Source organism: Heptranchias perlo, chromosome 9 (assembly GCF_035084215.1).
Source record: "Heptranchias perlo isolate sHepPer1 chromosome 9, sHepPer1.hap1, whole genome shotgun sequence".
Classification (NCBI taxonomy): Eukaryota; Metazoa; Chordata; class Chondrichthyes; order Hexanchiformes; family Hexanchidae; genus Heptranchias; species Heptranchias perlo.
The window spans coordinates 11,734,173-11,755,854 of record NC_090333.1 but is presented as its reverse complement, the minus strand read 5'-3'; the positions used below and the strand labels follow the sequence as shown (position 1 = coordinate 11,755,854).

Genomic DNA, 21,682 nt, shown 5'->3' with positions numbered 1-21,682 from the left:
CCCTCCTCTATTGCTTCCTTGGTTGGATTCAGGTGCAGAAACCTGCCATTGCTTCAGCCCTACACATGTGGGCCTATACCATGTGCGTCAGTGGGCTATCTGAAACACAAGGGACCTTGCAGCTATGCCTAGTCTCATATTCACCCAATGTGCACTTCAGTAGGGGTCGTTGGATAGCAATCAGGAATGGGGACCTGGGCTAATTTCCTCCTCCCAAATCCGGGAGCAACTGAGGCCAATTTTAGCATTTCTATAATAAAAACAGACAGTGCTGGAAATACTCAGAAGGTCAGGCAGCATCTGTGGAGAGAGAAACAGAGCCAACGTTTCATCAGAACTGCAGAAACTCCAGAAAAATGGCGTAAAATCTGGGGTTTATGGTAATCGAGTGGGAGAACACCCATGGAAATTGTTTTTTTTTATTTGCACTTGGGATGTGGGCAACACTGATAAAGTAATATTTATTGCCCATCCCTACTTGTCCTGAGGGCATTAAGAGCCATTAATAGTCACATGTAGGACAGACCAGGTAGAGGTGGTAAGTCCGCCTCTGAAGGACATTAGAAACCCAGACAGCTTTTTACGACAATCCACCATCTTTCATGGTCATTTTCCTGCTGCCAGTCCACAAATTAAAAAGTTTATTGAATTCAATTTCACAACTTTCCATGGTGGGATTGTAAGCTAGTACCTGCTGTGGCTCAGTGGTAGTGCTCCTGTCTCTTTGTATAAACGTTGTGGGTTCAAGTCCCATTCCACGAGACTTGAGAACAAAAAGCTAGGCTGACACTTCAGTGCAGGACTGAGGGAGTGCTGTACTGTCGGAGGGGCTGTATTTCGGATGAAACGTTAAACCTTCAGACAAGTGCAAAGGATCCCAAGGCACTACTCTAAGTAAGAGGAGGGGAGTTCTCCCTGGTATCCTGGCCAATATTTATCCCTCAACCAGCACCTAAGGCATATCATCTGGTTATATATTTCATTGCTGTTTGTGGGAGCTTGCATTTCCTACATTACAACAGTGACTACACTTCAAAAGTACTTCATTGACTGTGAACGCTCTGGGACGTCCTGAGGTCGTGAAAGTCGCTATATAAATACAAACCGAAATCTTTCATGGTCGTTTTCCTGGTGCCAGCCCACAAATTACCAAGATTGTTGAATTCAATTGCACTACTTGCCACAATAGGATTGTGAGCTAGCAATCTCTGGGTAGCTAGACCAGTACCATAATCACTAGACTATCATATCCTAAGTGGTTAATGCTTAGTGACCTCTATGTGGCCTAGCAAATCACTCAGTTACAAAAGCAAGGTTCAAGTGGAAGGCCCACCACCTTTGCAGGGTAACTAGGGATAGGCAATAAATGCAGCCTTGCCAATAGCATCCAAATTCCAATAAAACAAATAAAAAAAGTAGCACCATCGATAGAAATGAATAAATTTAGATAGGAAATCAGGGCAAATTAATTTACTCAAAGACTGAGAAATGTAATGACATAGTATGTAATAGAGGCAAAAACACTTGGGGTTATTTAAAATACAATGAGATGGCATGATAGGAGAGTTAATGTACTGTAGAGATGAGATTTCTCATCCCTAACAGTTCTTATGTTGTCAGATATTTGGTTTGATTCTAGTAATGTCTCAATTTTTTGCCCAATTTTCTCCCTTTTTGCTCGCCCTCCTCTCCTGAAGGTATGATTCATGCTGATGCATGATCCACCGATACATCACGGAGAACGTTTATTTATATAGCCCCTTTCATGACCTTAGGGCATCCCAAAGTGCTTCAGAGCCAATAAATTCCTTTTTGAAGTGCAGTCACTGTTGTTATTTTGGCAGAGGGTAGCACTTTCACCTCAGAGTCGGAAGGTCGTGGTTTTAAGTCCAACTCCAGAGACTTGAGCACAAAATCTAGGCTGACACCTCAGTGCAGTACTGAGGGAGTGCTGCACTGTCGGAGGTGCCGTCTTTCAGATGAGATGTTGGACCGAGACCCCGTCTGCCCTCTCAGGAGAACATAAAAGATCCAATGGCAATATTTCAAAGAAGAGCAGGGGAGTTCTCCCTGGTTTCCTGGCCAATATTTATCCTTCAACCAACTTCACTAAAAATCAGATGACCTGGTCATTATCACGTTGCTGTTTGTGGAAGCTTGCTGTGCGCAAATTGGCTGCTATGTTTACACCATTGCAACGGTGACTACACTTCAAAGGTTGGTTGTAAAGCGCGTTGGTACGTCCTGAGGTCATGAAAGGTGCTACATAAATGCAAGTTAGTTCTTTAAGTGGGATGCAAAGGATAGAGCTGGAATAGCAGGACTAATTCTGCAATCTGGCAGGGACCATTGGTTGCAGGGAGGGAATCTCGGGAAGTTGGGGGCTGCATATCCAAGGTTTTCCAAGATGGACTAACTGTGCGCACCACTCCCAGCTGGGTCGGTGGAATGGCTTCTCATTTTCAGCGGGACAAAAGGGTCGGGATTGTGGCGAGCAAATTCAGGACAGCCATTGGAAAGTCTTTCTTTACATAGCAGGCCATCGCCGGTTGAGACGGGTCACCAGGAAGAGTGGCTCAGGCCAGGACATCAAGACAATGCTGTAATGGGGAGATGGCAAGGTTGGCATTCTGGAAGGGTAGAAATCAAATGGGAACATAGGAATGTGTGAGCATAGGAATCAAATGAGCTGAAGGGACGTCTTCATCTGAACCTCTCTTGTGATATTATGACACAGGACAGCTGAAATCACCAGTTAATCTAGAGAAGTTCCTGATGATTTTTGAGATGTTGAGCTGGTGGAGTCTTTGCAGAGGGTTTTGGGGGAGGGAAGCAGCAGCGTGTGAATCTGATGAGAGGGATTGCGTAAAAGAGACTAGAATTGGGTCTGATTTGGATCAGCTATCTTTCCAGCAGTAAGAAGAGAATACTTAATAGGCACTTGTGAAATGCAGTATTTATTTAATTTGTGAAGCATATTGCACAGTAACACTTTCCAAACTTTCCAGGCCCTCCACGAATATTAACACACACTCAGTGAAACCCATATCCAGGGTTAGCTACCCAAAGGAAAGTGTTCTTTTTATAAGTGCACAACAACAGAAATAATGCACCAGGAAGTCAGCCAAAATAGAATACAAAATTCTCAAGAACTGTCTGCAAGGCACTCAGCATGCTGAGCACCAGATGGACAGAAATCTGATAACCTTGCAGGCCCGTTCGCCTGGCCTTCTGGATCCTTTGTGCTTTTCAGCAGCACTCGTATCTCTGAGTCAGAAGGTTGTTGGTTCAAGTCCTGCTCCAGATACTTGAGCACATAATCTAAGCCAACGCTCCAGTGCAGTACTGAGGGAGTGCTACACTGTTGGAGGTGCTGCCTTTCAGACGAGATGTTAAACTGAGGCCTGGTCTGCCCTCTCAGGTGGATTTAAAGGTCCAATGGTACTATTTTGAAGAAGAGCAGAGTAGTTCTCCCTGGTGTCCTGACCAATATTTATCCCTCAACCAACATCACTAAAACAGGTTATTTGGTTATTTATCTCATTGCTGTTTGTGGGAGCTTACTGTGTGCATATTGGCTGCTTTGTTTTCCACTTTACAACAGTGACTACGCTTCAAAAGTACTTCATTGAGTGTGAAGCGCTTTGGTACATCCTGAGGTTGTGAAAGGCGCTATATAAATGCAAGTTCTTTCTTTTTACGGACCCCTGTTTGAAAATCCATGGTTTATAGTTCTCTACCGAGGAATTTTTTTAGAACACAAAAACAGATTTAGAAATTAATTAATTAATTTCAATTATAACCCTTTAAAAATGTGTTGAGGACAAGTATGATGAGCATCATGGGGAACGTTTAGACATCTCAAGAATTGAGTTTTTGACAGCTCAAGAAGCCCTCTAGCAGTGTCGAAGAATTTAAACTTCCAGGACTATCTGAGCCCAAAGCTCGAGGACAGCACAGGGGGGTACAATCTTATAATTGGAGCTTGGCCATTCAGGAGTGAAATCAGGAAGCACTTTTTCACACAAAGTGAGTAGTGGAAATCTTGAACACTCTCTCTCCCAAAAAGCTGTGGGTGCTGGGGGTCAATTGAAATTTTCAAGGCTTAAGATCGATAGATTTTTATTAGGTAAGGGTATCAAGGGATATGGAGCAAAGATGGGTAAATGGAGTTGAGGTACAGATCAGCCAAGATATAATTGAATGGCGGGCGAAACGGGCTTGAGGGGATGAATGGCCTACTCCTGTTTTCCTATGTAGGGCAGACAGACAGTCGTGGGATGAGATTTTAATGTTCTTGATTCAATCTAAAGACAAAACAATTTGAAAGGCTGCTCAACACTGCTGTTTTACGAAGTTAAAACACACAAGAGCTGCTTGGAATTCTGTACGGTAGGCATACTCCAATTCTCAACAGCATTTTCGGCTTTTTTTTATATATCACAGAGTTGCACCCTTGCAACTAAGGGGTTCTGTAACTAAGCGGTAGAATGCAAAGTCTTCTGGGTTGAGACACTTTGCTGAATCTCTTTCTTCGGTTCTGCTAATGGGATTTTCAGCTTGACAGCTACAGAGAGTGATGTGGGAAACACACAAGTGATGAACTGAGGGAGCATTTTTTTCCCAATCCAACACATGTTGCTTAACAAAAAGTGGATCTAACTTTGCTCGTACAGACACTTCTACCCTTAACTTCTTCTTGTAGTACACTGCTTATCACTGCGGGTACAATTTTGTCTTTTAAAAAGCATTTGGACAGTTACATGGGTAAGATGGGTATAGAGGGATATGGGCCAAGTGCAGGCAATTGGGACTAGCTTAGTGGTATAAACTGGGCGACATGGACATGTTGGGCCGAAGGGCCTGTTTCCATGTTGTAAACTTCTATGATTCTATGATTTAAAATGAACCGATTAGCAACTGCCAGAAAACAAAGCACAGAGTAAGTTTCAAGGATAATTCCCGGTGGAGATTGTGGCCTAACTTTGAGCCCTCCTCCTGTTGAGCTTGGCTTCACTGCTGGAAGTACAGACTTACATCTTAAAGTGTCAGCCTTGGCTCAGTTGGTGGCACTCTGGAGACTTGAGCACATAATAATATGCTAATAATAATCTATGTACAGAGTCGTACAACACCAGGTTATAGTCCAACAGCTTTATTTGAAATCACAAGCTTTCGGAGCTTTGCTCCTTCATCAGGTGACCTGACGAAGGAGCAAAGCTCCGAAAGCTTGTGATTTCAAATAAAGCTGTTGGACTATAACCTGGTGTTGTACGACTCCGTACATTTGTCCACCCCAGTCCGTCACCGGCATCTCCACATCAATAATAATCTAGGCAGTACTGAGGGAGTGCTGCACTGTTGGAGGTTCCATCTTTCGGATGAGACGTTAAAGCTGAGTCTGCCCTCTCAGGCGGACATAAAAGCTTTCATGGCATCTACCCATTGATACCCAAGGAGAGGGAGGGGCGGTGGGCAGTTTAATTTCCACTCACGTCCCACTGTTCTAACACGTTCACATAAAAGAAAGACTTGTGTTTATACAGTGCCTTTCATTAGCTCAGGGTATCCCAAAGCGTTTTATAGCCAATGAAATTCTTTTGAAGTGCAGTCACTGTTGTAATGTAGGAAACATGGCAGCCAATTTGTGCACAGCATGGTCCCACAAACAGCAATAAAATAAATGACCAGATCATCTGTGTTAGTGATGTTGATTGAGGGATAAATATTGGCCAGGACACCAGGGTGAACTCTCCTGCTCTTCTTCGCAATAGTGCCATGGGATCTTTTATGTCCTCTTGAGAGGGCAGATGGGGCCTCGGTTTATAGTCTCATCCGAGAAACGACACCTCTGACAATGCAGCACTCACTCAGTATTGCACTGGAGCGTCAGCCTAGATTTTGTGCTCAGGTCTCTGGATTTGAACCCACAAACCTCTGACTCAGAGGCGAGCGTGCTACCATTCTTCATATATGAGCCTTGGCAATGGGGTGTAAAATTCAACTTCAGCAGGGATGTAAGATGAGCGGTAGTGGGTCTGCCGCCTCTCATGCCCCCTGCCCCAATTTTCCCCCTATATTGGCCACTGCCCACTACGTGCCTCCGCTGTAGTGGTATTTAACCTCCGATGAATGTCGGCAAGCTATTTGACATTGGAGGCATCACAACCCAGCCCAACTCTTCCTCACCCAACATCCGACACAGGCACACTTTCCAGCCGAGGCCACTGGTTATTGAACAGGAGCAAGTACCTGAGCTAAGTTTGACTCCTTAGTCCAGTGTCACTGAGGCCAATTATAGCTCCTCCGCTGCACTTTGGCAGAGGTCAGCTGACTCAGCAAAGAATAAGGATCAAACCTTGAATAATTCCACTCTGTTTGACTCAGTTACATACTGACATTTTGGGAAACAGTACATGAGTAATTTGAGACATGACATGTGGTAAGTGTAGCATTCCTGGGAGGAAAAGGTGACTTTGGACGTATGATTCCCAAAGCTCTCCACCACTGGGGTTTTCTTCACCTCATGTCTAGGTCTGTTGTAGACTAATTGATAGAGATTGATTGCTGTGATTAGTCAACAACTTCATTATTGTTGTATCATGCGACTACCAGGATGGTAGAAGGCAAACTAAATGGTCCTCTGTAACATCACCTATCTTCGCCACTGTCTCAGCCGATCACCTGCTGATACCCTCATCCATGCCTTTGTTACCTCCAGACTCGACTATTCCAATGCTCTCCTGGCCGGCCTCCCATCTTCCACCTTCCGTACACCAGAGCTCACACAAAGCTCTGCTGCTCATATCCTAACTCACCCATCACCCCTAGTTCCTAATCCAGCAATGCCTCAAATTAAAAATTTTCCTCCTTGCTTTCAAATCCCTCCATGGCTTCGCCCCTCCCTATCTCTGTAACCTCCTCCAGCCCTACAGCCCTCTGAGATCTCTGCGCTCCTCCAATTCTGGCCTCTTGTGCATCCCCAATTTCCTTTGCTCCACCATTGGCGGCCATGCCTTCAGCTGTCTAGGCCCTGAGCTCAGGAATTCCCTCCCTAAACCTTTCTGCCTCTCTACCGCTCTTTAAGACACTCCTTAAAACCTACCTCTGTCACCAGCTTTTAGTCACCTGTTCTAATATCTCCTTATGTAGCTCGGTGTCACATTTGATCTGATTATGCTCCTGTGAAGGGTCTTGGGACGTCTTACTACGTTAAAGGCACTGTATAAATGCAAGTTCTAGTTGTAATTTCTTGTCCTGTTGAAGGCAATGGAAGATCTTGCCTTGTGTACTTCTGTATCAGCTCGGCTCAATCGGTAAGACTCTTGTTGCTTCATCGCAGCACTTTGGTTTTGATCCCAGTACCAAGACCTGAGCACATCTTTCAGGTTGACAATCCAGCGCAATACTGAGAGAGTGCCACGTCACTGCAAGTGCTATCCTTCAGGTGAGACATTAAACCAAGGTCAGGCAAACCTTGAAGATCCCACGGCATTAGTGGAGGAAGAGCAGGGAGTTCTCCCAATGTCCTGGCCGACAGACCTTCCTCAACTAACCAAAAACAGATGAACCGGTCATTTGCTGCTTGTGGGATCTTGCTGTGCACAAATTGGCTGCTGTACTTGCCGACAATAGTCACTCCAAAGAGAACTCCCTGTGTGAGGTGCTTTATGACATTTTGATGACATAATAAAGCACCATATGAATGCAAACGTTTATTTTTCTCAATCATTCTCATTATTAATTAGTGTGTGTACACGAATTATTGTTGATAGCAGTTATTAATCTTCTTGACTACTTAGGTTTTATAAGTGCAGCATTAATTTTATAATGAAATTTATCATTCATAATTTTCAACGCACCAGGAAAGTCTTTTTCAAAATTCATCTTCATCTATTTTATACACACGGATAACGAGAGATGTCCCTGAACACTCACTCCTGGTGGCCCATGAGTGAAAATACATTTTTTGCAGCCTTATTCTGATTTAAGCCTTTTAATGAAAATTAGTTCAGAATAATTTGTCCCTGATTTGACAGCCTCAGTTTTGAAAGGTAAATTCACACAGCACCAGACGCTCACCTCCTAACATCCAGGGTACTGAAGAAAATATGCTTGTCGTCTAAATCTGTACTGCAGTAACTAACTCGAATCGCTGCTGCCTGGAATCGCTATTGAAAAAAAGAACTCGCATTGATATAGACCTCAGGATGTCCCAAAGCACTTTGCAGCCAATGAAGTACTTTTGAAGTGTTGTCACTGTTGTAATGTAGGGAAACGCAGCAGCCAATTTGCACACAGCAAAGTTCTCACAAATAGCAATGTAATAATGGCCAGATAGTCTGTTTTACTGATGTTCGTTGAGGGATAAATATTAGCCAGGACACCGGGGAGAATTCCCCTGCTCTTCTTCGAAATAGTACCATGGGATCTTTTATGTGCACCTGAGAGGACAGATGGGGCTTCGGTTTAACGTCTCATCCAAAAGACGGCACCTTCAACAGTGCAGCACTTCTTCAGTACTGCACTGAGATTGTCAGCCTAGATTATATGCTCAAGTAGTAACTTTGGAGTAGTGACTTGAATCCACGACCTTCTTGACTTAGAGGCAAGAATGCTACCCACTGAGCCATGGCTGACACCTGCTGCATGTCACGCTTATCAAGGGCACCGGTTTATGACGCCAAATTGCCCTCCTGCATTCACAAGGTCATTCCGACCCATTTTCAGAGTTTGTATGACCAGTGAGAAGTCTCGCCTCTCCCCTCTCCCTTGACCCGGACACAGGCAAGGAAATCACAGGCGGCAGCCCCGGCATTTCCTGAACTGGCAACACTTCCCACCAGCAGCACGAACTCGGAAAAATTGACCCGAGTGGCTCTTGCTGGTCCAGGGATACCTCGCCTGAATGGCCATTCCCCGGGCGTGTGAGCTCTGACACCTAGTGCTGGACAGCGGCATCACTGCCAAGCCCCAATCCTGATCCCGATCACCGGGATGTCTGCACTCTTTCCAGCAGGGATCACTGGATTGTCATCAGAAAAGGGAACTTTGGCTGATGCAAAAAGAAGGGGAAACCCTCTTTTTAAAAAATTCATTCTCGGGATGTGGGCGTCGCTGGCAAGGCCGGCATTTATTGCCCATTCCTAATTGCCCTTGAGAAGGTGGTGGTGAGCCGCCTTCTTGAACCACTGCAGTCCATCTGGTGAAGGTTCTCCCACAGTGCTGTTAGGTAAGGAGTTCCAGGATTTTGACCCAGCGGCGATGAAGGAACGTAAACCCGTGTGCTGCAGTACAGTCGCAAAGAGATTTTTTTTTCCAGTGTCAATCCTTGCCAAACAAGGCTGTTCTGTAAAGCAGTTACCATCGATTCAGATTTGCCTTCAACTCTGCAATTCAGCAATAGTAGTGAAAGGAATAAATTATGCAAAACAGTTTTATTGCTATTGTATAATTACACGGGTCACACATGAAACCAATTTCATATCTTTAATTAAAAAGCGTAAATGGAAACGAGCCTGATTTTTTTGTTGTTGCAGCAGATCCCGTTGTTTCCACAGGAAGATATTTACATTATAAAACTCTTTACCAAAATAGTAATCAGTTGATCCTCTTTATAACAAAACCTGACATTCCAAGTCTCTCATGGCCTTTTCCCTCGCGCTGGTTGAAACTCTGTTGCAGTGAGCTCGGGTGCTCAAAGCTTTGACGAATCGAGCCCCAGATAAAAGGAACTACTTTGCTGATCCCCAAGATTCTGTGTCATCAAGTTATATATCAGTGGAATAAAATAGTTTGACGTTTAACTTATACAGACCAGTGTTACATTCACTAAAATAAGTGTTTTTGTCACCGAGTTATAGCATTTTTATTTGATTATGAATATAAAAACATGTCTTGAAATGGATCACATCTTTAATTGAAATCCATGGGAAATTGCACTAAAGTAACTAATTGAACCATATATCTACTGTACTCCGATTGTCACACTCAATGGAGTGCCATGGGACCTGGTGTACAAGCTAACCATCTCTAGGATGTATAACACAAACGAGCCCGTATTGTAACAAAGGGGGAATGATTTTAAACCCCAAGAACGGGTGGGTTGGGGGCGGGTGGGAGTTGAAAATAGTTGTTTTTTGGGTCGCGACCGCAAACCGGCTTTATTTCCGGGTTTAACATCGGTGTGTAAAAGTACAGGCTTCCCACTGGGAATGCCAAGTCCAAAAATTTTGCAGTTGCAACCCAAAAAAACAACTATTTTCAAATCCCACCCGCCCCCAACCTACCCGTTCTTGGGGTTTAAAATCACCCCCAAGGTATCTGACTCACTAGTGCATCCAACCTTGGCTCAGTTGGCACGACTCTTGCCTTTGGAACAATAGGTTCAAAGTTGAGCTCATAATCTGGCCTGACACATTAGTGCTGCATTGTTGTAGTTGCCATCCTTTGGAGAAGACTGAGGTCTCACTTGTCTATTCAGGCAGAAAAGCCCTAAGGGAAAGGAGTTCTCCTGGCGACCTGGCCAACCTTTATCCCTCAACCAGTACTTACCAAACAATAAAACAGATTACTTTGTCTTTGGAACAGAGGAGGCTGAGGGGAGATTTAATTGAGGTGCATAAAATTATGAGGGGTCTAGATAGAGTGGATAGGAAGGACCTATTTCCCTTAGCAGAGAGGTCAAAAACCAGGGGGCATAGATTTAAAGTAATTGGTAGAAGGATTAGAGGGGAGATGAGGAGAAATTATTTCACCCAGAGGTTGGTGGGGGTCTGGAACTCACTGCCTGAAAGGGTTTTTTGATGAAGCAACAGAGAGGGTCGATGTGGGCAATGCGGTTGATGTGGTGTATATGGACTTCCAAAAGGTGTTTGATAAAGTGCCGTATGATAGGCTTGTCATCAAAGTAGAAGCCCATGGAATAAATGGGGCAGTGGCAGCATGGATACGAAATTGGATAAGTGACAGGAAACAGAGAATAGTAGTGAACGGTTGTTTTTTGGACTGGAGGGAGGTATACAATGCTGTTCCCCAGGGGTCGGTACTAGGACCACTGCTTTTCTTGATATATATTAATGACTTGGACTTGGGTGTACAGGGCACATTTTCAAAATTTGCAGATGATACAAAACTTGGAAGGGTAGTGAACAGTGAGAAGGATAGTGATAGACTTCAAGAGGACTGGTGGAATGGGCGGACACATGGCAGATGAAATTTAGCACAGAAAAGTGTGAATTGCTACATTTTGGTAGGAAGAATGAGGAGAGGCAGTATAAACTAAAGGGTACAATTCTAAAAGGGATGCAGGAACAGAGAGATCTGGGGTATATGTGCACAAATCGTTGATGGAAGCAGGGCAGGTTGAGAAAGTGGTTAAAAAAGCATACGGGTTCCTGGGCTTTATAAATAGAGGCATAGAGTACAAAAGCAAGGACGTTATGATGAACCTTTATAAAACAGTGGTTCGGCCACAACTGGAGTATTGTGTCCACTTCTGGACACCGCAATTTAGGCAGGATGTGAAGGCCTTAGAGAGGTTGCAGACGAGATTTACTAGAATGATTCCAGTGATGAGGGATTTCAGTTACGCAGATAGACTGGAGAAGCTGGGGTTGTTCTCCTTGGAACAGAGAAGGTTGAGAGGAGATTTGATAGAGGTATTCAAAATCATGAAGGGTCTAGACAGAGTAGATAGAGAGAAACTGTTCCCATTGGTGGAAGGGTCAAGAACCAGAGGACATAAATTTAGGGTGATTGGCAAAAGAACCAAAGGCGACATGAGGATAAACTTTTTTACACCACAAGTGGTTATGACCTGGAATGCACTGCCTGAGGGGGTGGTGGAGGCAGATTCAATCGTGGCTTTCAAAAGGGAACTGGATAAGTACTTGAAGGGAAAACATTTGCAGGACTACGGGGATAGGATGGGGGAGTGGGAGTGGGACTAGCGGGATTGCTCTTGCAGAGAGCCGGCACAGACTCGATGGGCCGAATGGCCTCCTTCCGTGCTGCAACCATTCTATTATTCTATCATTCAAGAGGCAGAAACCCTCATCACATTTGAAAAGTTCTTGGTTATGCACTTGAAATGCTGCAACCTACAAGGCTACGGACCAAGAGCTGGGATATGGGATTAGGCTCTTTTTTTGGGCCGGCACAGACTCGATGGGCCGAATGGCCTCCTTCCGTGCTGCAACCATTCTATTATTCTATCATTCAAGAGGCAGAAACCCTCATCACATTTGAAAAGTTCTTGGTTATGCACTTGAAATGCTGCAACCTACAAGGCTACGGACCAAGAGCTGGGATATGGGATTAGGCTCTTTTTTTGGGCCGGCACAGACATGATGGGCCGAATGGCCTCCTTCTGTGCCATTAATTTCTATGCTTCTATGATTACCAGCTCATAGCCGTTGGTGGCAGGTTACTGGTGCAGAATGGCCATGATGTTTCCCAACATAATGATAGCTGTGGAATTATATAATCCATCATAGCCAACACTTGGCAAAGTGCCTTACCTTTCTCCTGTATTTTAGCCCTTGTCCATCCTTGCGGCTCATTGGAAGACCCGAAGCCACAACCTAATCTAAAAATTAATCCATTCCTTTTGTTCTGCGCTGTCTTTCTTGTTTTCTTCCTCAAGACCTCTACATATTTAGAGGGGCAGGATAGGGGCCTAATGGTGGGCTTCTCCATGACTGCCAGTGGTGGTCCATGACTAGGTAAGGGGAGATAAGCTGGTAGCATGCCATGCAGAGTAATATCAGTAGATTGCTTTATCGGCAGATTTTTAAAAATATTCTTTCTTGGGATATGGGCGTCGCTGGCAAGGCCGGAATTTATTGCCCATCCCTAGTTGCCCTTGAGAAGGTGGTGGCGAGCCTTCTTTTTGAACCGCTGCAGTCCATGTGGTGAAGGTGCTCCCACAGTGCTGGTGGGACTAATCCAGCAGATAAGGTTAATCTAGCAACTTGGGGAATATACTGGCAAAACGCATCGTAAAGGTTTGCTGGTGCACCGGGGTCAAGTGGCAGGATGTCCCAGGACGCCAAAGTGCTTCACGGAACAAAGAACTTGCTATCTTGTATCTTATTACTCTTGTGTAAAAGAGCCGACACAGGGCGTGATGGGCTGAATGGCCTCCTCCTGTGCTGTCTTTGTGATGAAGCAAGTTTCTATGCATCTCCGCCCCCACGTGCATTCGATCTTTGCGTTAGCTCCAGCTTTTGAACAAGATCCAATTAATTTCCTCTCCTTACTTTAGACATGCACACAGCCACGGTGCGGGGAGAGGGGCGTGAAAATCCTTGTTTAATGAAAAGCGGGAGACGGCCTGCTTTTGCTCCTTAACTAATAGGCCACATTCTCAGAAACTGCATGTTTCAGAACTACATATTTCTTAGTGACTAAGGAGAAAAACAGGCCTCCCCTTTTCCATTAAAAGGGGAATTTCAATCCCGAAGATATTAAAACACAAACCTAGAAGTTACTAATGACCGTACTGGCGGACGAATGTTTCATGCATTTAAGAGGACATTCCTCGATCTTACTGAGGGGTTATTTTGCTGGTGAAATTGTTTTAACACCTCCATTAAGAAAGTGGACAGAGGAACATCGCAGGAACAGGCTCAGGTTTTGTCTGCTATTACCACAAACAATCTAAGCTGCATAAACAAATTTAGAAGCTAGAGGAGGAAATGGGTGGAATTAGAGATCTGTTTGATTTGTAAGGGTTGTAAGGAATTCCTGAAACACCACCCACCCCCCCGCACCACACCCCACAGTGTAAAGCTTTAAATAAATTATAATCATAACACATCAACATTGCTCGTGGCTCTTCTGAAATGCGTTCTTTCTTCTCTTTGTCTTCTTCCGTTTCTTCTTCGTCTCCCATCCTCAATCCATTTCATCTCAGGCACCCAAAGCAACAGGGCACGTTTTTAAATAACCTGTAGTACTCTTTCTGGATCTGTCAGATAAATTCATAAAAGTAAATTAATCTCACTATTTAATATGCGTTTTCAAGATATAAAACAGGACAGAAATAGAATCATAGAATCTGACCGCACAGAGGGAGGCCATTCAGCCCATCATACCTGTGCCAGCTCTTTGAAAGAGCTATCCAATTAGTCCCACCCCACTACTCTTTCCCCATAGCCTTCCAATTGTTTTCCTTTTCAAGTATATAATCCAATTCCCTTTTTGACAGTTACCATTGAATCTGCTTCCACCAGGCTTACAGGCAGTGCATTCCAGATCATAACAATTCACTGCGTAAAAAAAAATTCTCCTCATCTCCCCCCCCCCCGGCTCTTTTGTCATATATGGACTGCTTTACCACAAATGGCTATTGTGGCAGAGACAATAGGGTAAATTCATCAATCTCACACCTCTCGAAGGGAGGTCAGAGAATGAGAATCGTCACTATAGTGTTGTAGCCCTACCTCCAACCCACACTCCCCAGGAGTCCCTTCCTTTGAGAGCACGATGGAATTTACTCTTATATAATTTAAAACGGGATTGGATAAGTAGAACCGAATTGGGGGGTAGAGTTAATACGGTGGAAGACTTCGACAAAATACAAGAAGATGTTAATAAACTTGCAGAATGGGCGTGTAAAATGGCAGATTAATTTCAATATAGAAAAGTGTGAGGTGGTACATTTTGGTTGGAGGAACAAGGAGGCCACATACTCCTTGGAAAATAAGAGTCTAAAAGGGGTAAAGGATCAAAGAGATCTGGGGGTACAGATACACAAATCACTAAAAGTAGCGATGCAGGTTAACAAGGCTATAAAAATGCAAACAAAGCACTGGGGTTCCTTTCTAGACAAATAGAGTTGAAATGCAGAGAAGTAATGTTAAACTTGTATAGAACCTTGGTTAGACCACACTTGGAGTATTGTCACAATCCTGGTCTCCACATTACAAAAAAGACATAGAGGTACTGGATAAGGTGCAAAAAACATTTACAAGGATGATACTAAACCTGAGAGGTTATAACTATCAGGAAAGACTGAACAGCCTGGGGCTCTTTTCTCTAGAAAAGAGAAGGCTGAGGGGTGACCTAACAGAGGTCTTTAAAACTATGAAGGGCTTTGATAGGATAGATGTAGAGAAGATGTTTCCACTTGTGGGGCAGTCCAAAACTAAAGGTCAGCAATATAAGATCACTAATAAATCCAATAAGGAATTCAGGAGAAACCTTTTTACCCAGAGTGGATAGAACGTGGAACTCGCTACCACTTGGAGTAGTTGAGGCGAATGGTATCGATGCATTTAAGTGGAGGCTAGATAAGAGCACAAAGGAGAAAGGAATAAAAGGATATGCTGATAGAGTTAGATGAAATCAGGTGGGAGGAGGCTCGTGTGGAGTATAAACACCGGCATGGACCAGTTGAGCCGAATGGCCTGTTTCTGTGCTATAAATGCTATGTAATTCTATATAGATTGAACAGCTAGCTCAGGCAAAGGTGCAGTAGCCGGAATGGGCTCTTTCTGTGCTGTAATTTCTATGATCCTATAGTTTACATTTATAGATGGGTTTGTGAAGTGTCCTCAATGTTTAAAATTTAATGATTGAATTTCTAAGTGAATTGTGAGGTGATTGTGTTGACATGATTGTGTTGTTTTTCAGACTGGCGGAAGGTATACAGTGGTGTTCCCCATGGGTCGGGACTAGGACCGCTGCTTTTTTTGATATATATTAATGATTTGGACTTGGGTGTACAGGGCACAATTTCAAAATTTGCAGGTGACACAAAACTTGGAAGTGTAGGAAACAGTGAGGAGGATAGTGATAGACTTCAAAAGGCTGGTGGAATGGGCGGACACATGGCAGATGAAATTTAAGCAGAGATGTGCGAAGTGATACATTTTGGCAGGAGGAACAAGGAGAGGCAGTATAAACTAAAGGGTACAATTCTAAAGGGGATGCAGGAACAGAGAGACCTGGGGGTATATGTGCACAAATCATTGACCGTGGCAGGACAGGTTCAGAAAGCGGTCAAAAAAGCATATAGATCCTAAGCTTATAAATAGAGGCATAGAGTACAAAAGGAAGTTATATTGAACCTTTATAAAGCACTGGTTTGGCAACAACTGGAGTATTGTGTCTAATTCTGGGCACCACATTTTAGGAAGGATGTGAAGGCCTTAGAGAAGCTGCAGAAAAGATTTACTAGAATGGTTTCAGGGATCAGGGACTTCAGCTACATCTGCAGAAGCTGGGGTTGTTCGCCTTAGAGCAGAGAAGGTTGAGAGGAGATTTGAAAGAAGTGTTCAAAATCATGAAGGGTTTAGATAAAGTAAATAAAGAGAAACTGTTCCCATTGGTGGAAGAGAACCAGGGGACACGGATTTAAAGTGATTGGCAAAAGAACCAAAGGCGACATGAGGAAAATCTTTTTTACGCAGCGAGTAGTTATGATCTGGAATGCGCTGCCTGAGTGGGTGGTGGAAACAGATTCAATCATGGCTTTCAAAAAGGAATTGGATAAATACTTGAAGGGAAAAAATTTGCAGTTCTACAGGGAAAGGGCAGGGGAATGGGACTAACTGGATTGCTCTCACAAAGCCAGCACAGGCTCGATGGGCCGAATGGCCTCCTTCTGTGCTGTAACCATTCTATGATTCTATGAGGAAAATGAGCCACAAAACTGAAAAAAAATTGATAGGATTGATTAAAGGGTTAACGTGTCAAAATATTGATTACAGGGTTAGTGTGTCTTGTGCTCATGCTGTTTGACCTTGCCCTACTACGGGCGATGAAACCTTTCGCTCACTATAATTAGATATCTCCACATTGCAGCATTAAAAGAAACGTTGACAAGCTCATCTAATGTTGACACATATCTTTCCAAATCAATAAACATTAAACAACAGCAGAATATATACTTTGTGCCAAAATCCATCAGGAAATCCTTGCTAAATAAGAGCCGTAATGAGGACTAAAGTGATACTAGAAAGGTGATTTAAGATCTATTTATTATTTAGTTAGATTATGACCTTTACTGCCTGAATTATCTTGCCGCAAATTATTACCTCAAGGTTAACCTTCAGCAATTAACCTATCGGAGAAAAGAAACACACATTTAACCCTGTCGATGGGGTAAGGATGTGCTGAGGTAAGCCATGAAAAGATTGAATACAGAAACCCAAGAGAGAAACCACAGTCAGGATCGGAGATGAAGGGGATAACTAGACTGATGTTACTCGAAGGCAAGCGCCTTGCAATCGTGTTAGTCCTGCATGTATTCATTCTGAAATGTCTCTGTCTGCTATTTTAGCAAGGCCGCTTTTGCACACATTTTTCCTTTGCAGCTATTTAACAAAGCCAAGCTTGGTGTCGATGGTGCACATTGCCATTTCAAGGCCAAGGGCTAGAACAAAGCTTACTTTTTCCTCGTTTGGGAGCGGAATAGTCCAGCAATAAACTTCACAGGCAGATAAGCAGCAGAACTTCACTTGTTAATACTTCTGATCTCTCACTCTCATAACTCTTAAGGCAATAATGCGAATGCATTTATATTCTATGAATAACAACGTCATTATAAAGCTATTTATGTGCTACTATCTTGCTGGCCATTGGAATATAAAGTAAACTGGCAGCATATAATTAAGGTGTTGCTATGGTGCTGTTCACATTGTTACTTATGTAGTTCATTAACAATATTAGAGCTAATTAAGTTTGAGGCAGGATCTGTACTACAGAGCTTTAAAAACAATGGGGGTAATTTTGACTTTGGGCGATAGTGTAATACTCTCCTGATGGGCAAGATGTATAATGTGTGGCAGATCTGATATCACAACAACAACAACTTGCATTTATATAGTGACTTTAAGTAAAACGCCCCAAGGCGCTTCACAGGAGCGATTTTCAAACAAAATTTGACAACAAGACACAAGGAGATATTAGGACAGGCGACCAAAAGCTTGGTCAAAGAGGTAGGTTTTAAGGAGTGTCTTAAAGGAGGAGAGAGAGGTAGAGAGGCGGAGAGGTTTGGGGGGGAATTCTAGAGCTTGGAGCCTAGGCAGCTGAAGGCACCCGTTTTATACTACCACACAAAGTCAAAATCACCCCCAATGACTTTACTGGAATAAAATAGAAAGAACGTGCATCTATATCGCACCTTTTTTTGCCCTCAGGATGTCCCAAAGCATTTACAGACAATGCACTTTTGAAGTGTAGTCACTGTTGTAATGTAGGAAACGCAGCAGCCAATTTGCGCACAGCAAGGTCCCACAAACAGCAATGTGATAATGACCAGTTAACTATTTTAATGATGTTGGTGGACGGATAAATATTGGCCAGGACAACAGGGAGAACTCCCCTGTTCTTCTTTGAAATAGTGCCACAGGATCTTTTGCATCTACCTGAGAGGGCAGACAGGGCCTCGGTTTAACGTCTCATCTGAAAGGCAGCACCTCCGACAGTGCAGCACTCCCTTAATACTGCACTGGCGCGTCAGCCTAGATTATACATGCAAGTCTCAGGAGTGGGACTTGAACTCATGACCTTCTGACTCAGTTTACATTGCAAAATCTCGGGAGGTTAGAGATAATAGGGTAGAACTTCCCCCGCTGTAGACTTCAGACGGAGCCCATCCATTGGCCGATCGCCCCAGCCAGAGACCTGGTTCCATTTTCAAGGCTGGACCTCATTAGCATTCGGCCGGTGAGCTGCAGGTGGTAAACCAATGCCCCGGGACACCCTGCCAGCACCGAACAACCTCCATAGCGGGCAGCTGGTATGTCCGTGGGGAGAGGGGTCCAGTTTCGTGAGGGGGTGGGGTTGGGAGGGAACACCCAGAGGATCAGCGGCCCAGGCTGGTTCTGTGGAGCCAGGGTTTAGAGGGTTTTAAATTAGGAGGACAGATTGCATAAACTTGGTTGGTATTCCCTTGAGTTTAGAAGATTGAGGAATGATCTAATTGAAGTGGTTAAGATGATTAAAGGATTTGATAGGGTAGATGTAGAGAACCTATTTCCCCTGATGGGGGAATCCAGAACATGGGGGCATAATCTTATAATTAGAGCTAAGCCATTTAGGAGGGAAATCAGGAAGCACTTTTTCACACAACAGGCAGTAGAAATCTGGAATTCTATCCCCTAACAGGCTGTGGATGCTGGGGACAATTGCAGCTCACAGGACTGAGATCGATAGATTTTTGTTAAGTAATGGTATCAAGGGATATGGAGCAAAGGCGGATCAGCCATTATTTAATTGAACGGTGGAACAGGTTTAAGGGACTGAATGGCCCACTCCTGTTCCTGTGTTCCTCCCGGCACCCCCAAAATTCGGTAATACTTCCCTTTGGGTTCCACTTCGGCTGGACTGCCAGCTGATACTGGATGGACTGCGCGCTGTGCTCATAAGAACATAAGAAATAGGAGCAAGAGTAGGCCATACGGCCCCTCGAGCCTGCTCCACCGCTCAATAAGATCATGGCTGATCTTCTACCTCAACTCTGCTTTCCCACCCAATCCCCATATCATTTGATTCCCTTCTTGTCCAAAAATCTAACGATCTCAATCTTGAATATATTTAACGACTGAGCATCCTCAGCCATTTGGGCTAGAGAATTCCAAAAATTCACAACCCTCTGAGTGAAGAAATTTTTCCTCATCTCAGTCCTAAATGGTTGACCCCTTATCTTGAGATAATGACCGCTAGTTCTAGACTCTCCAGCCAGGGGAAACAGCCTCTCAGCTTTTACCCTGTCAAGCTCCCTAAGAATTTTATACGTTTCAATGAGATCACCTCTCATTCTTCTAAACTCCAGAGACTATAAACCCATTCTACTCAATCTCTCCTCAGAGGATAACCCTCTCATCCCAGGAATCAATCTAGTGAACCTTTGTTGCACCCCCTCTAAGGTAAGTATATCCTTCCTTAGGTAAGGAGACCAAAACTGTACATAGTACTCCAGGTGTGGTCTTACCAGAGCCCTATATAATTGCAGCAAGACCTCCTTACTCTTATACTCCAACCCCCTTGCAATAAAGGCTAACATATCATTTGCCTTCCTAATTGCTTGCTGTACTTGCGTGTTAATTTTCTGTGATTCATGTACATGGACATTCAAATCCCCCTGACTACCAACATTTCTTAATCTCTCACCTTATAAAAAATATTCTGCTTTTCTAGTCTTCCTACCAAAGTGGATAGGACCAAATTGGATATGATTGCATAGGACCCCGTATTTCATATTAATGGGGCCTAGCGCCTGACTCGGTGGGGGGGGGGCTTTCTGGCCGCCCAGCGTTAACCCTGTGGGGTGCACAGCAACGGCAGGAACAGGGCAGTGAGTTATACCCCACCATTCTGGGGGCACCACCACTCCATTAACGCTGGGCAGGAGACCTCAAAATTACCCATATTGATTATTAAGTCATGGTTAATAACCATGATATTTTTTTTAATTGTAACAAAGTGAAAAATAAATATTAATTTTAGCTTCTACATAAAAAACTTGTTGCAAAGAGTCACAAGGTTGTGTGTAACTTATTAAAATTAAATCGTGCAGGTTGTGAACTGGGCAAATTAAACTCTATTCCCTAATTCCCATTTTGTTCTCCCATTGTGCAAAGTTCTGGGCTGGGTGCAGTAACTGATAAAAATTTACCCCTTAACTTCCTCTGGTAGCGCACTGGTTAATGCACTTACATATAATTCCTTTGTGCCTTCTAATAAGGCCATCATTAACTGGTTTAGTTTGACTCGCCTCAAGCCCCACTTCAGATTCTTGAGCACATAATCTAGGCTGGCATTTCTGTGTAGTACTGAGGGAGTGCTGCATTGTCAGAGTTGCTGTCTTTCAGATGAGGCGTTAAACCGAGACCTCGTATGCCCTTTCATGTGGACATAAAATATCCCATGGCACTCTTTCGAAGAAGAACATGATAGTTCTTTTGGTGTCCTGGCCAATATTTATTCCTTAACCAACACTGAAAACAAATTATCTGGCCATTTATGTCATCGCTGTTTGTGGGAGCTTGCTGTGCGCAAATTTTCTGCCGCGTTTCTTACATTGCAACTGTGACTACACTTCAAAATGTACTTCATTGGCTGTAAAGCACTTTGGGACATCCTGAAATCGTGACAGGTGCTTTATAAATGCAAGTTCTTTCTTCCTTTTATTTATTTTTTGGCTTGAGTTAACAATTGTGTTAAAATAGTATTAACCAATCCCCCCTGCCCCCGCACCCCCACAGAAGAGATTCACCCCTTCCACCTTTCTAGAAGGACTTCCAGCATTTACCACCTCGTTGCAAGATAACACTTACTTTCTTTGACAAAACGCAGAGAAATATAAAGATGAACATCCCTTGGAACGCGTTAGAGATGGCGAAAAGATACGCCGTCACCATGGATCCATTGATGATGTGCAAAACACCTAATGTCCAGGTAGCTCCGAGGAGGAACAGTAATGCCAGGGCACCGCGAGCACAAGACCTAGTAAACACAATGAGAGCTAATTAACGAGAACCCATCCGTCATCAGCACAGACCTGGACAATTAAGGTTTGCATTAGGCTAAAGATTATTAGTTTAGGAGATCAAAGCCTTACCACTTGGCCACCGCTCCACATTGCTACTGGACTACTTCAGCTTACAGCACAGAAGGAGGCCATTCACCCCATTGTACCTGTGCAGGCTCTTTGAAAGAGCTGTCCAAT

General features: G+C 43.8%; 1 protein-coding gene across 1 annotated transcript in view; it reads right to left on the bottom strand.

The window, feature by feature from the left end:
• Positions 1-9,418: 9,418 nt before the first annotated feature.
• adgrl4 (adhesion G protein-coupled receptor L4) overlaps positions 9,419-21,682 on the bottom strand; it is a 94,325-nt gene continuing 82,061 nt past the window's right edge. The window contains exons 14-15 of the mRNA XM_067989844.1: positions 21,291-21,459; positions 9,419-13,972 (exon numbers count right to left, since the gene is read on the bottom strand). Coding sequence (XP_067845945.1) covers positions 13,910-13,972; positions 21,291-21,459 — 232 coding nt within the window. The 3' untranslated portion in view covers positions 9,419-13,909. The remainder of the gene's footprint in view (positions 13,973-21,290; positions 21,460-21,682) is intronic.